Source organism: Malania oleifera, chromosome 3, assembly GCF_029873635.1.
Source record: "Malania oleifera isolate guangnan ecotype guangnan chromosome 3, ASM2987363v1, whole genome shotgun sequence".
Classification (NCBI taxonomy): Eukaryota; Viridiplantae; Streptophyta; class Magnoliopsida; order Santalales; family Ximeniaceae; genus Malania; species Malania oleifera.
This window is the reverse complement of record NC_080419.1, coordinates 30886525-30909800: the sequence shown is the minus strand read 5'-3', so window position 1 is coordinate 30909800 and position 23276 is coordinate 30886525. Positions and strand designations below refer to the sequence as shown.

The following is a 23276-nucleotide window of genomic DNA, read 5'->3' as shown; positions in this document are numbered from 1 at the left end:
GTCCTTCTGCTCATACATAGGGGAATGTGGAGTATGCTTGGGGTTATGTTGGTACCCTACACAATCAAATTCATCAAAAATATCGTCTTTAAGCCTATACTTGAGGTTAACTTGAGGCTCAAGGGGATGAATTGGTTTGTTGGGTTGTCTTGGGCCCTGATTCATCTTGTTAGGTGCTATAGGAACTCTTGGAGTGGGAATAATGCCCTGGGCTAATTCTACTAAATATGGGACTTATAAGGGTGCCTAACTAATTGTTCTAGGTCATCTAACTTGTGTTTCCCTAACAAATTCATGACTTGTGAAAACCTTTTGGTGAGATGCTCAAATTTTTGGTTTGTAGTCCTGAAGAGTGTCTGATCAAACAGATAAATATTGGATATCAATTGGTTCAAGTTCGGTGGGATTGTTGCTGGCAATGGATAATGCAATATGATAAAATGATGCCGAGGAAGACTAAACTAGTCGAGTAATATGAATTCTAAAATTACTAAAATGTTCACACATTAAGCTATTGAACATAGTGCACATGAGTTGACATGGTTCTACATAATATGACAATAGGGGAGTGTGGGCATGAACAAGTCTTCAAGTAATGAATGAGCTAGAGGAACTCATGATGAAAGGAAGACTTTTTCCCCCTTTTAAATGGTGACAAGAAACTTGGAATTATGCAAATTATTCATTTTCCTAATCATGTAAAACTTAATGAAGATAAGTGGGAGAATCTTGGTTACACTACCAAAGACTCGAAGCACAAATTGCAACAATTATCAAGCTCTCAGCTTGGCCATACACTACTTCAAACTCCCAATTTGTCATGTCCTCAGAAAACAGCCTCCAAACTGCAGCAAATAGGTCTGAATCCAGTGTTGGTGCTGAACTATCCTCCAAAAACAGCAAAATCCAGTGTTGGTGCTGAACTATCCTCCAAAAACATGTAACATACACTAACACTTGTATTTCCTCTATTCAGCTTCAAAATCTAAGTAAAAATCCAAAATCTTGTGGCTGAAATCAAATTCTCATCATTTTGGGGAAGGAGAACTCAGTTTCTCATGTGCCAGCAAAATCCAGTGTTGGTGCTGAACTATCCTCCAAAAACATGTAACATACACTAATACTTGTATTTCCTCTATTCAGCTTCAAAATCTAAGTAAAAATCCAAAATCTTGTGGCTGAAATCAAATTCTCATCATTTTGGGGAAGGAGAACACAGTTTCTCATGTGCGCGTTGCTGGCACATGGCTGTGTGTGCCGCTTGCAAGGGTCGTCCAGTGATAGTTTTAGATAGAGTTAGATTGAGGGGTGGTGAGTTGAATGGTGTTGGTGTGTCAAACAACTGTGGTAAGGTGGGATTTCAGAGGGGTCAGCAGCTGGAAATATTGAGGTGGCACGTGAGGATTCTCTGGCAGTTGGATGGCGATGAGACTTCAAGGGGTGATGTTTCGGGGGGCTCTTACTTTTGATGATGTGGGTGTTGTTGTGAAAGCCTTCTGGAACTGAGGTGCTTGAAAATTGGTGGCACAACAGTAATTTTGGAATGTTGCAAATGAACAGCCTGCATGGTGACTCTGGTTTTCTCTGTTACCAAATTGATGCTGGAGAGGAATAGAAAATCATAAACATAGAGTGATAGAGAGAATTAAGTTAAAGAAATAGAAAGAAAAAGAGAAGAATGGGAGGAGAGGAAGAAAGGAGAAGGACAGAGATAAAGACAGGCTGCTGGACAAAACACATAATTAAGGACTGAGCAGAGAATTGAGCAGAACAGAAGGAGAAGGGACAAAAGAAAGGAGGAGGAAGGAGAAGGAACAAAAGAAAGGAGGAGGAAGTAGAAGAAGAAGGAAGAAAGAGAGGAGGTGAAATGGCTGCAAGGGAGGGAAAACAGTCTGGAAATCTGATAATTGTCTCAAACAACTTTCAAGCCAAGTACTTATATCTAAAACTAACTGCGACACATATTTTCATAAAAGTACCAACATTATAGGAAACTACACACAAGGAAAAAAATAATACAATCATAGTTTCCTAATTCTACGCCTATAGTAAGTATGCCAAATAGCCTATTGATCAAGACTACGATCAGTTTGGAATTTTGAATTTGGGCCAGATTAGTGAAGGGATGAGAGGCCTGGTTATTCTGCAGTTGGGCAGCATAAATGGATAGGCCTAATTTCTAAATGACAAGGCCTGAAAGGATTGTACGAAGGAGGTGCTTCAATCTCATTTATTTGAACCTAGGCTAATGCCTCTCTCAAGAAGTTCAAGAGGTGCCTGTACTTGATCATGCCGAAAGATCTCCCGATATTTGTTGTAGGCAGCTTAGGGATTTAATAGGTAATTTATCTTCAAAGTTGAAACTGGTCACAAGCCTGATACTTGAATGCTTGTCTTTGAAGGAGATTCATGATGGCTAAGATGGTTTTCCCTCTTCTTTGGATAAAAAAAATGCAATAGTACCGGAAGACTTAGAGGGAATGACTTAAAAAATTTTGAAGCTTGATTGTGATTGATGATTCTATTCTTTTAGTCAAAGAGGAAATTCCTATAGAGGAGAGGACGTTTGGTGGGTCTCTGCAGTGTATGAAAAAGGGGGGGGGGGGGGTTCTTTAAAGAAGGAAAATTCTTGTGGGAACAAGGTTTAGGGGAATAATGCTATCTTGGGAGGAAAATCTATTGGAAGGCAGAAAATTTTGATAAATCACTCAAAAGGTTTACATTAGTTGGAAGGTGGCGCGCGATTGTTGAAATGAGGAGAAGTATGAACCCTTTGGTGAGATAATGGAAAAAGATCTAAGGAGAGATTCAGGAGGAAGTTTAAATATAGTGGAAGAGCCAGTTGTTCATAAGGGTGATACTAGTGAGAGGGTTAGTATGTGCAAGGGAAAAGGAATTGGGGGGATGTTTTGGACAATGACAATGAAGGACTAAGTGATTTTGATTATGATGTGAGTTTAATTTTGGACGAGATTAGGGATTAGTAAGTTTATGCTTCTAATTCTTTTGATATGCTTAGGGTTTTCATGTAGGTGCTGCCTCTTCCACTTTGGAGGGAAGGATTTAGGGTATTAGCATTTTCAAAAATGATGATATGGATAGTAAAAGAAATGGTTAAGGATGGAATTTTGCCAACCCCTGTAAAGAAGACTTCGTGGAAATATCTTCAAGCTCAGCAATTGATGGATAAATTGGGTTTATGGATTGTGGGGGAAACGGAATCTGATTAGATGGTGATAAAACTAAGGTGAAGTAGGGTCAAAGAGAACTAGCAAATTTGAAATGTTAGGTGAATTGTTGGGGGGGGGTGGGGGGAAGGGTTTAAATAAAGATTTCTATGTTAAATGTTGTCAATTTTTATTTTTATTTTGTATTTATTCTTTGAGTATTTCATTTAATCACCTAGTAGATTTGAATATCTTGGATCTATATGCAAGCGGAAGGGGAAATTGAAGAGGATGCGATGCATAGAGTTAAAGCAGGTTGGGTAAAATGGAGGATTGCGTTAGTTGTGTTATGTAATTGTAGAATACCTTTAAAATTAGAAGGAAAATTCTATAATACGACTATAAGGCTAGCTATGCTTTATGGATTAGAATGTTGGGCAATTAAGAAACATGTACAAAATGTAAATGTTTCTGAAATGCGAATGTTAAGTTGGACGAGTGGTATAACATTAAAAGATAAATTAAGGAAGAAGCATATATGCAGTAAACTAGGCATAGCACTGGTTGAAGACAAGATAAGGGAAGGCTGCTTAGATGGCTCACTTATGGGGAGTGCGCCAGTTCTGTTTTTGGTATGAAAAAGGATGAGGTAGGCCTAAAATTACTTGGAATGAGGTAGTGAGGAAGGATTTAGGCTTAGTTTCCCCCCCCCCCCTCCCTCTGTAGTTTGTAAAAGGATCTTTCGAAAAGGAGCTTATTATTGTTTTAAAAATGGTGGGCCCCTCCTATAAAAAAGAGCTGTTAGAAAGAAAAAAACTGGCTTTGGATGTTCGCTAAAAAAGTTGTAAGGTGCCTAAAAGTATTTAAAATAACTAAAATGCTTGTGTACTTTTAGGAAGTATAATTGATGCTTTGATAGTTTTGTAATATCTGAAAACAATTGAGGACAACAATAGAATATAATATTTTATTGGAGCCTCTGCTCATCCTCCTCCCCCCCGGATTTTTTGCCCCAACTTCTCCTTTTTAATGCAAAAGCTGGGTCTAGCATGTTTGTTAATCAGCTTTTAGTGGGATTTAAGGCTTGTTGTTTCTGTTGTGTGTTCTTGTCCATTCCTGTGTTGTAATATTTATCTCGAAGCATCTTATTATTATATAGAAAAAGATATGAAATAGAAAATATGTAGTCTTGCTCCACTGATGGATATCTCAAAGAAGTCCCATAAACTGCATGTAATGTGTTGATTTCTTTTAACATGTTTGTAAAAGTTCGCTCTGACAGCCTTGTGAGAAATAGTTTCTCAACATAATGCACGTAGTAGATAAAAAAGCCAGATTAAGTCTTTAGTCAAGTTGTGAGGGAGGAATTCTAGCGATGGCTTATAGTGAGTCTCCAATGCCTTTTTCTAACTGTTAGCTTTTTCTGCTGTTTTTTATCTTTCAAAATCATTTTTCTCTTTGACATTCTTTTTCAAAATTTTACGGGGAATTTTATTATTTCAATCAACATAACAAGTTTTTCTTATGAGTAAAAAGGTAGTTCTTGCAACACTATTGAGACCAATACGCAATGTTTTTATTCCACTTTTTTGTTAAGGAGCAAAGGTGGCTCATGTAGGAGCTACATGCCATTTTATTTAACAAAATCCCAATTGCACTTGTGAAATCTTTTAGGGCACGTAACCATTTCATTTTGTTATAGTTAAGAGCAAAAAGCTATGGCATTTCATTTCTTTGGAGAAGATTTCGAACTAGTGGGAAATCCAAATGATTTGTGTGCTAGAAGGTAAAGACATTAGGATAGAAGAATTTTCTCAACTTGGTCGAGTGTTAAGCAGAAGGTAGCAAAGAAATGAAGCAATAATTGAGTTGTAGAAGGTGGAAGATGGGAAGAAACTTGGGTGTTTGGGATGTGCTTGTATGAATGCAAATCAAGGATTATAGTCAATAGAGTTGCCTAGCCACAGGCAAGCAACATTCAATCGTTTAGAGGATCCTTAGAGGTGAATGATAGAGGTGAGGGGAGACATGGAAGGCAAGAACACAAATTTGGGAGTCTTCGTCATAGCAAGAAATCAAGGATGTTGTAGTACATCCTATTGGTACAATTGGAAATTCTTTAAAAAGAATGAATGGGGTTTTGTAGTAGCAAATCATTGAGCCCATAACTTGAGCGAGTGAGGGAAATTCATTAAATGAAGGTAGGATGATAGGCCCATCTCGCATATTAGGGCCTAAAACCATCCAAGAAGGGCAAGCGTAGGTTGCCCTTACGAAAGTTGGTCAAATTCAATGAGTAATGGCTGGTTATTTTAATCCAAATTAAGGAGACCACTTAACTAAGGAGCTCCTAGGCCCCAGCTTAATGGCCATCTTGTTGATCGGTCCAAGTTTCTCTTTGCAGAACCAAAATTTTTGAGGTCCATAGCTGAACTGGATATGTTGTCCTCTTTGACCAACAATTCCGCGTAGTCTCTATGTTGGGGGTACTTTAGAGCTATTTTCTTTTGGAATCTAAGGAATTTGAGATAGGATAAAGGAAGTGATGTAGGATGAGAAGCGGGCATTTGGATAGATCATTTCAATCCATAGGAGGCCTATGTCAAAGAATAGGGTGAATGGTTTATTGGTCTGAAACCCAAATGTGCTTAGTTAGTTAGTCGTTTAAGTATGTGTGTGTAGTTTGCTTGTATTAGGATTATTTATGTTGGAGGCTTGTTTGTAGCAGCTGTGTATTTTAGGGGTATGTCTGTAATGCAATGTTGTTTTAGGGGTATGTGTGTAATTTCATGTGTTTAGAGGCTTTCTTATAAATAGTGTGTGCAAGCCATGATTTAGGCAGTTGTTGATGAATTTGAATTGAACTGAACGTGAGTTTTCTCCTTGCTGTCTCCTCTCTCCTCCCTTCTCCTTCATTCCTCTCTTCTAATTTCTCCATGGCTGCAGAACCTTGATGCTGCCTCTGCATCAGGAAGTCAGTGAGGTTGTTGAAGACGGTAGAGATGGAGTTGTGATATAACCTAATTTGCTGTTATGTAGACTTTCGGAGGTTCATGTGAAGGCAACGGAGATGATGGGGGCTTCCCGAGGGGGGTGGGGGAGGTGAACTAAAGAGGAAGGAAGAAGGTTCTATTAAGCCTTTATCCCTTTAAGAAGATGATAAGGAGAACAAATCTCTTCAATCTTATGATTTCAAGGAGGGACTGTTAACATTTACAACTTGTGGACATCTCAAACTATTAATTTTGTGGATATTTTTTGAAATGAAGGATGAGTGGAATGTTAGGAGTTGAAGGGAGAAGGATCAAGACTCAATTTAAGGCTCAGCACCAGGCACTAATGGTAATAATAATTTTAAGGGAGTTTATAGTATAGATGAGACTTGAATTTACGAGGAACCTTGAGAGAATCAAGCAGGTCTAATTCATGTCCTTTTGTAGTCCCAAATTTGATTCTCGAGTATTATTTAGATGATGTGGCTTGTTATCATTTTAATGAACCTCTTGGGGCTTGCTTGATAAATGTTGCTCTAGCCTTAAGTATTCTTCCCCTCCAAAGCATTTTGGTACTTCTTTTGATTCTTTGTCGTGCCAAAGGGAGTCAACTAAAGAGTGACGCTTTTTGTGAGCCTTTTAGGAAATGAGGAGGGGCAATTGGGATGCCTAAAACCTTCATGATTGGTATAGGGGTATGACGAAAGATAAAAAAGCCTCAAAATTGAGCAAAGAGTTGGGTGAGCTTGTCTCATTGGTTAACTATGAGTAGTGAGGGATGCTATTAGGTAATATTAGTGGTTATTAATGAATCTTTTCTCTTGTAATGTTTTGGGGTTATGGAGTGTTCCGAAGCTTAGAGTTGTTAAAGAGTTCAATTGAGTTTCCTATGATAGCTTGTTTCTTCATGAATCTAAGGTTGAAGTGGTGGATAGTTTTTTGATGAGTGTGTGGGAGTCTAGGCTTAGAGATCTGGTGTTTCACCCTTCCTCTATTGTTTCTAGGGGTTAGATTATTGGGGATTGGTGGTTCACATTTGTCAACATGCCCACTCTCACCTCCATGCGAGTTTGGTCTTTTGATGAGTTATCCAATCTCTTTGTCCTTATAGTTCTCATTGTATGGTTGGAGGGGATCTCAATGTCATTCATCTCGCTAGTGATAGGTTAGGGAGTTCTAGCGTGACTAGTAGTATGAGGATGTTCAATTCTTTTATTCGGGATTTTGGGCTTGGGGATGTAGCTTTTGCTAGTGGTTGTTTTACTTAGGTGGCTTTGGTTCGTAGGTTGCTTCTTCCCGTATTAATTTTTTTCCTTGTTTTCAAATGATTAGGAAGGCATCCTCTCTAGTTTTTCTTAGGATAGTTAGGCTAGTCTTGAATCATTTTGCGGCATTGTTGGATGCTCGTCTTATGCAATGGAGCACTACGCCATTTAGATTCGAAAATATTACGTTGATTGGTGGAGATAGGGTAGTATTTAGGGGTGAATGAGTTTAAAATTTATGAATAATCCGAAGTTTGTCAAAAAGAATTTGAAATTGCAGAATAAAGATGTTTTTGAGAATTTAAAAAAGAACAAGAAAAAAATTCTTATTGAGATTAAGTGTCTGGACAGGTGGGAGGGGTGCAATTTGGAAGGTAAAAGGTAGAGGACTAGGAGAAACATTAGTAATGACTTGGATTTAACCATTTTTTTGGAAGGTACTAGTTGGAAATAGTATGAGGATATTACCCATGAGTGTGCAAATAGGATTTATGTAGCCGACCCCACATAGTGGGACTTAATACTTGGTTGTTGTTGTGTTAGTTGGAGATAAAAGTCTAGAGTTAAATGGGTAAAAGAGGGGGATTGTAATACTAATTTGTTCCATAGGATGACCAATGGGAGAATGGGGAAGAGCCTTTTTAAGGAAATGAAGTTAGATTTGGGAATTGCGGTGCAATATTCCAAACAGATTGGAAGGCAGTTAGGGATTTCTATAGGAGGCTGTATATTGAGAATGGTGTGAATAGGTTGATCTTAGAGGGTGTTGATTGGGGGTAATATTGGTGAGGACATTGCCATTTGGTTATAGAGACCGTCTGATATAAGAAGGTTAAAGGGGCTGTGTTTGAGATGGAGAGAGACAAGGGTCTAGGCCATAAGGGTTTTACCATGTCTTTCAAAATAGGTGGGAGGTGATTCAAGTTCTTTCATGAGTTTCATTGAAACAAGATGGTGGGGGAAGAGTACAAATTCTACTGTTATACCCTTGGTTTTGAAGGAGCGCTCGAAGAGAGACTTTTGTCCATTGAGCTTTGTTCTTAGCCTTTACAAATTCTTGGCTAAGGTTTTGTCTAAGAGGCTGTGAAAGGTGTGAAGGGTTGTAGTCACTTCTGTACAGCTGCCTTTGTTAATGATGGATAAATTTTAGTTGCTGTTTTGGTTGCCATTGAAGTGGTAGGGGGTGTGAGTAGGAAGAGGGATGGTTGTTTCGTTCAAATTGGACTTTGAAAAAGCATATGATATGGTGAGTTTGGTTTTTTTGGACCTAGTGATGGCTAAGAAGGGGTTTGAAGGAGTTGGATTAAAGTGTGCGTCTCCACACTGACCATGTTTATCATAGTGACTGGTCAATTGAGAGTGTGGTTTAAGGCCTCGTGAGGGTTGAGACAAGGGGTCCCCCTCTCCCCTTTTTCTACTTTAGCAGTTGATGTGTTGAGTGGAATGTTTACCCATGCTCAAGGCCTTGATATGATTTGGGGTTGAAAGGTTGGCAGGGAGGTGGGTGTATCATGCCATCTTGAGCTGACAATAGCCTTCTGTTTTCTTGAGGACAGTGTTGTGGACCTTTGAAAGTTTTGGAGTTGAATATCATGTCTAAGAGTGGGGTTGAGGACATTAATATGGGGAGGGGCGAGTTAGAGGGTTTTGTGGTCCCAGGTGATTGTTCTATTTAATTTAGAGAGGCCTGTGACTTATTTGGGTCTTCCTCGTGGTGGAAATCCCAATTCCTTTGCCTTTTGGGATCCAGTGTTGGAGAGTGTGGGTAGTAGGTTGTAAAGTTGGAAGATGGCATATTTGTACTTAGGGGGTTGCACTACTCTCATCAATGCAGATCGTTCTAGTATCTCCATTTATTTACTCTCTCCTAGTGGATAGTAGGTTGGAGGGTTGGAAGAGGGCTTACTTATCCTTAGGGGGCTGCATTACTCTCATCAATGCAGCTCCTTCTATTATCTCCATTTATTTACTTATCTTTTTATAGTTTCTGGGTGCTACCCTCGAGAGGCTTATGAGAGGTTTTTTGTGGTTGAATAGTGGGGAGGAGAAGAGGGATTATCTTTTTAGTTATTGGGTTAGAAGACTTAAATCTTAAGGGGTTTTGGGCCTTGGGATTCTGGGTTTTGTGGTGACTACAGACATTTCTCTAGTTGGAAAATGGTTATGAAAGTTGGCTCAGGAAGTTGATTCCTTGTGGCACATTGTAATTAAAAGCAAGTAACGTTTGCATCAAAATAGTTGGGATACTAGAGGTAGTGGCAATGCTTCTTGTGCCCTTGGAATTTTATTCCACAGCTTGCTCACTTCTTCTACGCTTTTACACGGTGATGGGGATCAACATGCACCTCGAATATCTTTCGTGGATATTGTGACACGTTGATGACCACCCGAAGTCCACCATTGATGGTCAACTATAGGACTAGTGCTAATTAGAACTGTCCTACATCACCCGGGTCCAAGTTGGAAATGGTATCTTATTTGGTTTCGGAAGGACAATTGAGTGGGTGAGGCTTTGTTGGAATCTTTGGTCCCTTGTCTTTTCAGACTATCTTCCATGCATAACGCTCTGATTAGTTCTTTTTATTCTTTGTAGGAGGGCTCTCTCTCTCTTGAGATTTTCATTTTTTTTAACATCTGGCCATTTTATTGAGTGTTGGATTCTTTTGCTCCTCAAATGAGGAATGATTTGAGGATTTGGATTAGGGATTCTCCTGCTTCCTTTTCAACGAATCTTCTTTAGTTGTTAGAAAACCCCAAATCCTTCGTATTGCCCCTTGAACTACTTATTGGGAAGGCTAAGATTCTTTCAATATTAGGCTTAATATGCTTAATAATACTGATTTTTTGCTGGCTTATAGGCTTAATACTATTAATTTGTTGCAGGTGAGTTGGCCTTATAAGGCTATCAGTCTGCATATTTGTATTATGTGTTTAAAGGCTAGTGAATTTCTCCATTTTTGGGTGGCTAAGCAGCTTTGGACCAGTCTGTTATCAGTTTTTGATGAGGCATTGGGCTGCCATGGACTGCTGATGCTTTCTTGTTGGTGTGATATAGAGGTTTTGGGAGGAGTAAGAGAGGGATAGTCTTATGGACAGTGCTATTTTTTTGCCCCTTTTTGGCCTTTATGGATTGAAAGGAGTGTAAGGGTTTTTAATGGCAGAACAACTCCCTTACATCTAGTATAGTGTTGTCTTCCTTGCTTCCTTTTGGGCTCATTCTTTGGGTTTCTTTTGGGGAGTTTTTCAGTCTTATCCTCAGAAGAGAAGGGGGGGGGGGGGGGGGGGGGGGGGGGGGGGGGTGGGGTTAATGTAACTCTGTGTGTGTTTTTAGGAGGATATCTTATCCTCCATTCTCTGAAATTTTCTCCGTTTCTGTTAATGAAGTGAAATTTTCTCTCTCTGTCTCTCTCTCTCTTTATATATATATATATATATATATATATATATATATATATGCAATATATTACATTTTCAATGCTATAACAATTTATTATCGTAAACATCATACAGGTGCATGATAATAATACATTATAAAGTGCACTGTTATATTATTTTATGGATACAGTAGCAAAAAAATTGTTAATAATAAACAATATTATACTATAATTTAATATTATATTATTATAACATCATTATAATAATATTATTATTGTTATTATTATTACTACCACTACTACCTGTTTTTTATTACTTCCTATTTTCTATATTACAATAGTTTGTTATTGTAAAGATCATAATAGCGTGAGATAATACTATATTTATAAGGGGTATTGTTTTGAAGTGGCTAAAACACTGGAGACATAGTCCTATAAATTTGGATGCCCATGGAAATTGCACATATGGAAGGCGAGCATGGGAGTGGATTCCCATGTTTGTGGGATTCAATGATTACAGCATCATATGTTAGTGCCAACTTTGAACTGCCAAACCAAATGTGGGCATCCCATTCCCTGGGAACCCTGAGGGATTCTGTGAATCAAATCTATGCTGTATCACAATCAAATCTTTTTTCCTTTTCTCCATTTTGAAGGCACTGCCATGAACATGGATACAGTCTATACCAATGTAATACTGAAACAGGGTTGGCGGCAATGTCTTTAAAACCTAGTTGGTTCTTCATGTTCCAAAGCATCTTAAACTTGACTACAATTGTTCTTATTTCAACACAGAGAGAGAGAGTAAAAAGCAAAAAAGCTTGTCTTGCTTAAATTTTCTCCAGTGGTATTATTTCATTTATTTTATTTCCTATTTATGTGGTAGTTTTAAATAAATATTTTCTCAAGTTAAGAAAATGATATTGGTTGAGAGTATGGGTTTTAATTGTTTGGCATTAATATCATTCATTACCTTTTGGAAAGCAGACAGCTTTTGCATGGCCTATGTTTTGTAATATGCTGTTTCCGAGTCACCTGAATTTTAGGTCTCAAAGATTAAGCAAATTGTTTGGTTTTATATTGTCCTTCTCTATCATCTGCTAATGTCATAATCTATTTGTGTTATTTTGCTGTGTGTTTACTCAGTAATTTTCCTACTGCCTACTGGCTATCTGCAGGGGACACAGTGATTCATGGAGCAGGGGAGGAACCAAAGCTTGCCGTGAGAAATTGCGGAGGGAAAAATTAAATGACAGGCACGTTCTGATTCCTTGATAATATCATGGTTTTGTTTGTTTTTGGAATTCTGTGACTTTAAACCAGCACATGTGAGTATATAATAAAAACTGGCATGTGTTTGTAAAGGGGTCAGAAAACTGAATTGTATTGTTGCCTGAAAATGTTCAGTGTTACTTTCTATTGGAATGCATAAAAAATTTCTGCTTAAGTGGATTATAATACAAATTCTTGTAATTTCCTGCTGCATATCTTGTAGTTGGATGATGTATGAAACAAACAGAATAATATTTTCTTGCAATATTAGGACTTAAGAGAGACATATTATGTGGTAACTGCATGCAATCTATATCATATTTCTCATAAAGAGAATATATATCAACACCTCTCTCTCTCTCTCAGGTGTGTACATACACACACAGTTATTACTGATGTTTGAAGGATAAATGTTTACTTGGCATCATCCAGGTTTTCAGACTTGAGCTCCACTTTGGAACCTGGGAGACCTGCCAAAACTGATAAGTTAACTATCCTCAGTGATGCCATCCAAGTTGTGAATCAGCTAAGAACCGAAGCTCAAGAGCTTAAAGAGGCAAATGAAAAGCTGCTGGATGACATTAAAAGCTTAAAGGTTAGTTATTTGTGCATAAAATTTATATGAATAATGATTTTCATCTTGTTGATTTCTGTTTGCACTGGCACTGGAAATCTAACCTTATTTTAAAGATTTTATGCATCCTATGCTTGTTGAATTTTCCAGAGTTTACATACCTTGCGTCCTTCAATTTCATACATTTCTTCACTAAGAACATAATAACATTGGTCATTTTGTGAATTCTCCCTCTGACTATAGACTGATTAGTTTAGTTTCAAGTGTTCATAAAATAATCACCAAAGTGCTAGCTGGGTTGGCCATTGTCCTATCTAGGGGTTTCTTCGGGAGGTATTCTTAGATCATCTAGTTTTTCGGATCCAGTGGTGCAGAGAGTGTCTAGGCATTTTGATGGGTGGAAGGGAGCCTTTTTTCTTCAGGAGGGAGGATTACTCTAATTCAGGCATGTCTTTCTAGTATACCATTGTATTTCCTTTCTATTTTTAAAATTCCAATGACTGTCGCTAGTAGGGTTGAAAGAATTATAAGAGATTTTCTTTGGTCAGGCGTAGTGGGTTCTAGGGATCATTGGGTGAGTTGGGAGGTGGTTTGTAGGACTAAGAGGGAGGGTGGCTTGGGTCTTGGAAATTTGGTGTCTAGGAACATGGCTCTTCTATCTAAATGACTCTGGTGGTTCTCGCTGGAGGTTTCTTCATTGTGGCATAAAGTTATCAAAAGTAAATCTGGTCTTGATGGGAATGGATGGGATACTAATCTGGGTTTTGGATGCTCTTCGAAAAGTCTGTGGAAAGCTATATTTCAGATTTAACCTCTCTTTATTCCCCATACAAAATTTGTTTTGGGTAAGGGCTGTAATATCCATTTTTGGAAATAACTTTGGATGGGGAATGTTGTCTGCTTGAGCTCAGGGAAAAATGATCCTATTTCTTTGTTTGGTGTAGATTTGGACAGTCCTTTACCCTTATGGGATTTTCGCTTCAGGAGAGCCTTGAATGATAAGAGAAACTATTGAGTTAACTTCTTTGTTGGTTATGTTGAATAATTGTAGGGTATCTTCTGAAAATGATAGTCGATATTGGTTGTTGGATTCTTCGGGGGTTTATTTTTGTAAATCTTTCTTTGAATTCTTGGTTGGGACAAATTTCTCCTTTCCACTCCACAAGGTTATATGGAAAATCCCCCCTAAAATCAAAGTGTTTCTTTGGTTGGTTGTGTTTAATAGGATAAATACTAATGACCTGTTGCAAATGAGGAGACCTTTAAAGGCTCTCCTTCCTGATATATGTATGCTTTGCTTTGATTGTTCAGAGTCTCTTTCACATTTTTCTTGCACTGATTTTGCATGGAAGGTTTGGAACAAGTTATTCAATTACTTCGAAGAAAGCTGGGTTGTCCTTGAATGGTGGAGTTCTTGGGAATTTATTTTGTGGGGTTTGGGTGGAAGAAGGAAGGAATTGCATTATGGAATTGTGCTTTATTTGCAGTGTTTAGGGGTTTGTCGAAGGAACGTAATCTGCATATATTTGCAGGGAAGAAGTTACCCTATTGGTTCAGTGCGATTGGCAGTCTCTTCTTAGGGCGTCTTGAGTTTCTTTTATTGTTTTTTATTTTTGTGTTTTTTCTTTTTTGGTTTTTCTGAGGATTACTAGATTTTGCTAAGGAGATGTCTTCTCTCTTGATTGTACATTCTTTCTTTATCTAATGAATTTCTTTTTCTATCAAAAAAAAAAAAAAAAAAAAAAAAAAAGTGAACAATCTTCTCTTTGCTGTGAAAAGTGCTGAAATATTTAATTGAAACAGCAGCTTATCCAAAGCTCCATTAGTTTTACCATGTTTTTCTTAATGTAATCCTAAGTAGCCATGATATGATAAGCTGATGGAGTACTAGTTGAGATGGTTGTTGTTTCATACCTAGAAGATCATTGGCATGAGTTGAAGGTGCAAGATGAGGGAGAAGAGGACACCCTTCACACAGCTGGTGCAGCAATGTTCCGCTATGAGTAGGGGTTGGGTGAGTTTTTGTTTCTACTATCTGTTATTTTCCTTTTTTTCTTTTTTGGGTGGGGGGAGGGGGGGTCAGTTGAGATTTGTTTAAAGCAACTATAATAGGACTAGATCGAGTTGACAGTTTCTTGTTATAGACAAGAGTTTGTCAATTATATTACATCTATTTTATGATGGAGCAGATTACAAATTAGATGGTAATAATGTGGGATAAGGCCTTTTTGATTGATTGTGAACTTTCATTTGCAAACTTTATGATTTGCTATGAAGTCTAGAATCTGGAATGATCATGTTGCTTCACATGTTACATTTGTGATATGATGCAGCTGTGCCTTGTCATTGGGTGAAGGCCACCACAGTTTGTGTTTCATTGTCCATGTACCAACAATTAGATGCTTTCACAGAGATGTTATCTATCCATGTATATTGTTAGAGATATTTAGGTTACACCCAAATTAAATGTGGATAAGGGAAATGGAAAATTTTCTCCTCTAAAAAGTACACTAAATTATAGAGGCAAATTTGGAGAACATTGTAGAGGAAATTACGGACTCAATTGAACTAGTCTAACATCTGCAACCCCCCAAATTGATGGTTAGATTGAAACAATCAACTGAAGTTTGGGAAATATGTTGAGGTGTCTCATTATATGTGAAGACTTGGACCTTTGTTATACCAAAGCTATATTTGTATACAATGATTCCGTAAATAGAGCTATCATGAAGCTTCATTGAAATAGCTGATGTGCGTGACTTGGTGCTGTACTGCCATTGCCAGCAGTAAGTGATGATGGAGGGGCCTTTGCTAAACATATTCAATGAGTCCACAGGAATTAAGAGAAACATTAAAAGCTGTAATGAAGCTTATGCAATTAATGCCAATCAACACTAACAGCCAAGGATTTTGGGGACTTGGTACTTTTATGCTTAAAGTGAGACTGATTTCCTAAAGGCAGTTGCTTGCTTATTTTTTGGGTACCCCATTTTGCTCCATGCATCATCATTCTTTTTCATTATGTGCAATAAGTTTAATCCTTTTAAAATTCTATAAACATAGAAGCTCCTCACTTCATTAAACCTTGCACATTAATTTTGGGCATAAAAGACACAAAAAGAGCACATCTTAACTTAATTTTTGAGTGGGCTGCGTAAGGAAATGTAAGGAAGTTAAGAGAAAGAAAAAGGGGCAAAAACAAACTTTGAGGCAGCTGTTCAACACTCCCTTGCCTTGCTTTCTTAGCCCCTAGAGCAAAACCCTAACCTTAAGGCTTTTGGTTTGCCTATAAAGAAGAATTCAGGGGTTTTCTGTTGGGGTGGTTGGAGGAAGAGCAAAATATAGCTGTCTTGCTCAAAGCATGAAGAGCTAATAATAATTAGACCTTGCGAGGATTCTGTCACGCAAGATCACAACGTTTAGAACTTTAGTTGGTTGAATCTTTAATTTACTACAAAACTCTGTTTATTACTTAAAGGTAAGTTATTGGGTGTTTAGGTTTTAATTCATGGATAGTTAGGTACAAGCATTGTTAAGATTTGATTTACCATTGTTTCCGTGTTATTCTGTTTGATTATTTTCCAGTATGATTGATTATGTTTCTATTTAGGATGGGGATAACTAGGCAACTTGGGTTTTCATCCCAAGTGCTGATATCTAAATCATCTTTGTATGTTGTAGCTAAATATTTTATTTCTTTTTTTACTTTTATTTTTTATATTATTTTGATGATACCTAATGTTTTAAAAGGCGAAGGCATAAGGCAAGGCTTTCTAACCCTTAAGAGGCGAGGCGTAAGCCTTTTCGAGATTTTTTTTTTAGATAAAAATATATAAATAAATTACATATAATAAATAAAAAATTAAGAAAATCACAAATATAATGTAAAAAAGAAATCTTATATAATTAGAAAACTACTTGTTAGGTATTTAAAAATTGCCAACTTGAATTCATTACGTAAATCATGACAAGAGATAGTTATAACCTTACAAAGTTCAAATTGATATTCAAGATCTAAGATACAACTCAATTATTTTGGAAAGGTTGAGGTTCAAGGCTTCAGAAATCAACTCATAATATGCCATTCCTGTTATATAGGCATAGAGTTAAAATTTTCTGGCCAAATCTTACTTGAGAATCACACACCCAAAATGCATATGCCTCAAGTACAAAGGCGCAAAAGGCATGCTTGTTGCACAAATGCGTAAGTCTCAGTATGTGATGCATTAGCTTTTTTGGGATTTGGTATTTTAGGTTGAGCCTAAAGAAGTTTTAGGCATGGCTTGCCTTGAGGCGAGCCTCAATTAAGCCTTTTAAAACATTGATGGTACCAAATTGGCTTCCCATGACTTGCTCAACTTAAGCCCTATACATAGGCTTAGGTGTTAAGTCTTGCTCCATAGATGATGCAAAGATCATATTTTTATTATTTTTTTCTTGTTTCATGGTTGATAGCCTTGATTCGTTAGGATGATCATATATGTGTATAGATTACATATTTATTATTGCTTGCTTCATGTTTGGTGGAGTATGATTATCATGGGAAGAAGTAATGATTGATTATGCTTGACCTTTGTTTAGGTTGAAAGGATGTATGTTTTCTTTATATTTAGATTCTTATTTTTTATTTATTCTTTATTTTAGATTGTCATTTATTTGTCATCAAATAATTAATGGATTTGGATATACGATGAACTACGAATATCCAAAATGTGACCCCTTGGTATATGGGGTGGGGTGCTTGTGGTAAGCTGCCTTGGATATGAGGAATTCCTAAAAAATAAGGTGGTATTTGACAAAGATCTTTCTATCAATAGATAGGAATGAGTGTTCGAGATAGGGGCTGTTTGTAGCTCGATACAATTTAAGGCCAGTTGCTTACCGAAGAAAGGGCAGACGGATTCAGCCATTCCCATCCCTCATCACGGTCCAGCTTGACAAACATTTGGATGTGGATGAGAGAGAGAGAGCCTTTTTTTTAGATATCCCCACAATTAGAGCTATTAGATAAGAAGGGACTTCGTGCTATGGAACATGTCCAGGTCTACTAGAAAAGGCTTTCCCGTGCATTCCGAAGTGGTGTGGAATCTAAGATAGAACTTTGAAGAACTGTTTTAGAGTTTGAAGGTTTTAACATAAGTAGGAATAAGATAGAATATATGAAATGTAGTTTTAGTAACATAAGGGGAGAGTATTGGAGAGAAGATTAAACTTGATAATCAAGAAATTAATAGAACTAGTAGATATCAATATCTTGGATCTATTATGCAAGTGGAAGGGGAAATTGAAGAGGATGTAATACATAGAGTTAAAGTAGGTTGGGTAAAATAGAGTGTGTTAGGCGTGTTGTGTGATTATAGAATACCCTTAAAATAAAAAGGAAAGTTCTTTAAGCCTTGTTGTTGTTGTTGTATGCGATATATGGTGTTTTAGGCTAGATTCATGTCATATTCATATTTATTTTCTTTCTATAGGTGAATATTGTTGTGATGCTTTAAATTTGAATTCATTGTTTTTTTATTTGTTTGTTTGCTTTTTATTTATTTTTTATACCAAGGAATAAGAGAATATCAATTTGTTAAAAAAAAATGAAAAAGGTAATTGAGGTGCTCGATGGACTTTTACTAAGTTGGTTGACCTCAATTTGTAACTTAATTTTTGGACTGTAGAATTCCGTAAGGATGCCTTTCCAAGTTTGGATTCAAAATTAGGTTTTGTTTTTGCATATTTTTTAAATAATTAACAAGGTGTCAGTTTCATTAAATTGGGTTCCTATTATTTAAGACTCTAATCAACTTCAGATTTATAGAGATTCCCTAACGCCAAGTTTCATGATTGAGGGATAAGGATGCATTAGATTCCTACCACTTAGAGTTTTGGAATGGTGCTTCTTATTAGTGATACGTTATGTCAGTTTGTCCTCTTCAAATTAAATTAGTTAGACAAAATGACCCATTCTAGGATCAGTTGATTCTTTTTTACTTTTTAATTAAAGGATGATGACTTATTGTCAACCTAGAAGGCGTGGTCAAAATTTGTAAAGAAATTTAATTTCTAAAAAAAAGGTCAAAAGAATATCCAAAGAAAAATTAAAACACCATTTTTATTATTTTGGTGGGCGCAAAAACGAGATTCACAACTTGATAGGGTTACCACCTGATTTACAAATTAGCCCAATCTTCATCATTTCTGATGTATACTTGTTGACAGATCTAATCAATTTTGGCAATTAATTTTGGGATAAGCAGATGTTATTGAGGATGTGTTAGATGTCGAAGTGCTGAAACCAAGAAATGACCAATTTAGGCAATATCTGGTAAATTGGTTGGGTGAGCAGGCTTGTGAAGGACCTTGGATTTGCAGAAGACGAGCTAAAGTAGATTGATCCAGAAGCATATGCTGAAGTCGTTGAGGTCTTTTCTTATTGGTGGTTTCCTTTTCAAGATGGGGAGATTAATGCAGGGGCATGGCTGCTAATATTGCACATATACTGTACTAGCCCTATGTCTTAAACACAAGTGTTGCTGCCCTGTGTTTTTAGTCAGTTTCAAGTTGTTCTCTTGTTTACACACACACACACACACACACACACACACATATATGTATATATATTGTGGTCTCAGCCTAGTAGTTTCAATTCTCGTATTTAGTAGTCAGATGATTAGTATGTGTGTGACCTTTTAATGATATTAGAGAGCCACTGTAACCAAGTATAAATAGCCCTTTGTGACTGATTGTTTCACATTATTCGTATTAAAGTTGACCCCTCAAGTTTTCCACTCTAAACCCTGTTTCTTCTTCCAGCTTTAGTCTACTCAGGGTTTAGGTTCTGTTTTGCTTCTCTTTGCTGATTTACATACCTGCAATGTGCAAATCCACGTTGGCCAAATTGGTCAAAGTGTTTCTTATGAGAAGCTTTTGGAGATGGAGGATGAGATGTCTAAGAGAAACTTCAATGTTCAAGTAAAATAACATTTCTTAGAAAAAAATTGATTGAAAAAGGATTTTTTAAGGGATTTGTAAAAGAGGGAATTTATAAAAGCATTTTTTTTCTGTTAAATATCCCTAATAATATCTGCAATCAAAGGGAAAAGGGACATGATATGTAACTCCCAATGCTATAATTTGATTACCTTTTGAGGGGTCGAAAATCATTTTCCCAAATTTTTATTTGACTTTCTACTTAGGTGGCGGAAGCTTGAAGCTTTGACACAAGTTAGATGCTTGAGGAGGGAGGTTTAAGGCCTTCAATTTCTTAGCCTATCAAGAGGACAGGATATGGGTTTTATTCACCCCTAATTTCTTAAGGTGATAGATATCGAGGGTGAGCGGAAAAAGTTGAGCCAAAAGATCCCGATTTAAAATAAATTCATGAGGAAGTGGTGGAAGGGCCGTCGCTCAACGGATAAAAGTTACTTTAAGGATAACAGGCTGATCTTCCCCAAGAGCTCACATTGACGGGAAGGTATAGGATGAGGGGATATCGTTTAGTCAATTCAGTGAGGGGTACAAAGTATTTATTGACGAAGATGCTGAATACTAAAAGAATATTCAAAATCTTGCATGGTAGTTTAATGTTTTTAGATTAGATTGGGGGCTAGTATTTGTAGTTGCTTCAAGAGGGTTATCATGTTAGTGATTTACGTTTGTTGAAGGTGTAAATGATCCAAGGGTTGAGTATTGAGTGAGAAATAATCCAAGGAATGAAAATCTCAAATTGGGAAGCAAATCCATGTTAATAAAAATATATATATTTTTTGGTTCATTGGATGGGGAGGGGAATGCTGTTCAAACCATGACCTCAGCTGTGGAAAGGACTGTTCTTTCCATGGGGCTAGCCTTTGATTTCCTGCCTAATAAAAAATGGAGGCCCAGAATCCTAAACTAGGATGATTTTTGCCATTAATTTTTATTATTGCCATGAGATGAAATTTTTATCCAACAAAATTGCCATTTGACTCGGCTTTTAAGCACAAATGAGACCTAATGACCCCTTGAACGCTCAAAATCCTGAAATTATGTGAACAAAGATGAATTGTTGATGAAAAATGTGGTGTATAGATGCGTCTATTTCCAACCCCTGAATTTATTCTTCTGAGTAGATTACTTTTGTTTAAGGGTGTACCTTGAACCATAAGTTTGTTAATTATTTTATTGATATCATTTTCTATTTTTCCCTAGGTACTGTGTGGTGAATCTCTGAAATGCGAGTCTATTGAAAATGAAATTATGTATTTTCATATTGACAACTTCACAATTTAGCTATGTATGTATTAAAGGAAAAGTAGGCTGTTGTCTTTACACTTTAGGTTCATTGTTACAGTAATATATTGGGCCTGTGGATATAGACTTTCATTAACTTACCAAATAAAGCCTTTGTTGATCATTGAAACAATAATGAAGGTCAACTAGAATCCTAGCACATATACAAGAAAAGATCTACGAAGTTTAGCAAGAGACCGACGTCCATGAAAGATGCACAGATCAAACTTTCACTAATGAAATGATTTCAGCTTCTTAACTCAATAAAATAATGGCTCAGTCGTCTCACTAAAAATATAATTTGAAATAAAGTTAAAACCCTAGTCTGGGTTTGATGGCCAAGTACTGTGCTACCAGCACAGATTTCTAATTTTTCCCACTTATTTTTTCCTCTGTATCAAACCAGATTGAATCATGAAGCCAGGTTGGTATCATCATCGCCATCAAGGTAATACAAGACATCATGACAACAGCTTTGTATCTCGATTTCCAGCGGGCCAAACTACTTGGGATTGGTTGCTGAATTCTTTTGTGCCAGTCTGTGTAACTAGGACCATGTCCTCTATTAAATCATAGAGACATTCTGCCTCAACCTTCTATTTGGTCTCTCTCGTACACAGTTTCTTCAGCCTGAATTGCCTTTATTTTTATAGATGACCAAATCCTACAAAACCTTTTTTTTTCTAATTATTGCTTCTTTTAGCTTCTCATGAATGTGTTCATTTCTATTATTATTATTATTTGTGTTGGTACTGCCATTCGTCATCTTAAGGCCATCATCTTAGTAATCCCAATTTTTTGATTGCTCAAAATGCTGGGTCATAAAAGTTCAGCCATCATATAATATTTTTCCTTTCCCTTGTTTTTATTGCTGATTCTGAAAAACACTCCATTTTTTACAGCTTCTTAAATTCAAATAGGTTGTGTACAGTTTCCTCTGTTTTGAAGATATGGACTCTGTCGGTAAGTCACCTGTATTAAGATGAATGATCCCTTGTAATAAGTGAGTCACTGAAAAGTTAATTACCTTTTAATTGCAGTGTGCACTGTTTGATTATTTTAATTTTTCGGATCTCATTTTAGAGGAGGTTTCCTGTTTACTAAAAGTAGGGAATCTTATGCAGTTCATTGATTATATATTTTTTTTTGTGTGGTTTGCTGAAGCTGAGGTCATTTAAGGCGCTAACACTTTTTGTTCTTTAACAAGATCTTATTTTCCAACTGGTACATCAAAAAGTAAGGTTTAATAAAGGCATAAGAGAGAGAAAATGTAGACATACAGGAACAAAGGTTTGAACGGCAAATTTTGGTTGAATTTTGTAGGTTAATCGAAACCTTCTTTTCATGTTTATAATGCTCATCTAAAGGCAAATACCCACATTTATGAAGAGCTCAAGTCTTGCTTGTGTCTGGAACTGCTTTTTCTTCAACTGCTTTCCAGTATTCATATTTTAATTTCACTCTTGAACGTAGGCAGAGAAGAATGAGCTTCGTGAGGAGAAACTCAAAATGAAGACAGATAAAGAAAGGCTGGAGCAGCAACTGAAAGTTATGACAATGCGACCAGCTGGGTTTATGCCAGCGCACCCAACAGCTTATCATGCTGGGGCGAGCAAGATGCCTGTTTTCCCTGGATATGGTTTGATCCCAATGTGGCAATGTTTACCTCCATCTACGCTTGATACATCCCATGACCATGAGCTGAGGCCACCTGCTGCATAGCAATTTTATTTGTATGCATTGATTCTTGATGGCTCATTTTATGATTCTTGTTTTTTCACCCCATTTTGTATTATCAAAAAGTTACTGCTACACTAATTTGACCGAATTTTAGATTTAATTGGGAACGAACGGATGGAATAATTGGGGATTGAATGGATGGAATAATTAATAAGAGGGTAATTGGTTTTTTTTTTCCCCTCCGAGGTTGGTTGTGGCAGTTAGAGTTATTTTTGACATGAATTTGGCGTCAATTTTCGTCGACTAATCTTTGGATATTGCAGATCACATGGAGTGCAAACAACCAACATTTTTATTTTTATTTTATTTTTATTGATTTATTTATTTATTTATAGTAAAAGAGGATGGTATATATATAATTTTATTAATAACCTTTATTTATGGTAGAGGAATACTGTGGAAACAAAAGGACACTTGGGGCTTACATAATCAAATAAAAACACCTTATATATATAAAAAAAAAAAAAAAAAAAAATCTTACTAATGTCAAAAGGAAACCAACTAAATATATTTCATATAAATTGTACTTATCTTAACCAATCTATATAAATCTTTGATAACTATAGGAAGTTTTCTACTATTTGCAAACAAAATTATTCCTTTTCATGACACCTTGTCGAGTCAACGCA

At 36.7% G+C, this 23276-nt stretch overlaps 1 protein-coding gene across 1 annotated transcript in view; it reads left to right on the top strand.

Annotated features, from left to right (window-relative positions):
* Positions 1–22822, top strand: part of LOC131151986 (transcription factor bHLH104-like) — a 31348-nt gene extending 8526 nt beyond the window's left edge. Inside the window, exons 3-5 of the mRNA XM_058103529.1 lie at positions 11978–12055; positions 12504–12666; positions 22381–22822. Coding sequence (XP_057959512.1) covers positions 11978–12055; positions 12504–12666; positions 22381–22629 — 490 coding nt within the window. The 3' untranslated portion in view covers positions 22630–22822. The remainder of the gene's footprint in view (positions 1–11977; positions 12056–12503; positions 12667–22380) is intronic.
* The last annotated feature ends 454 nt before the right edge of the window (positions 22823–23276 follow it).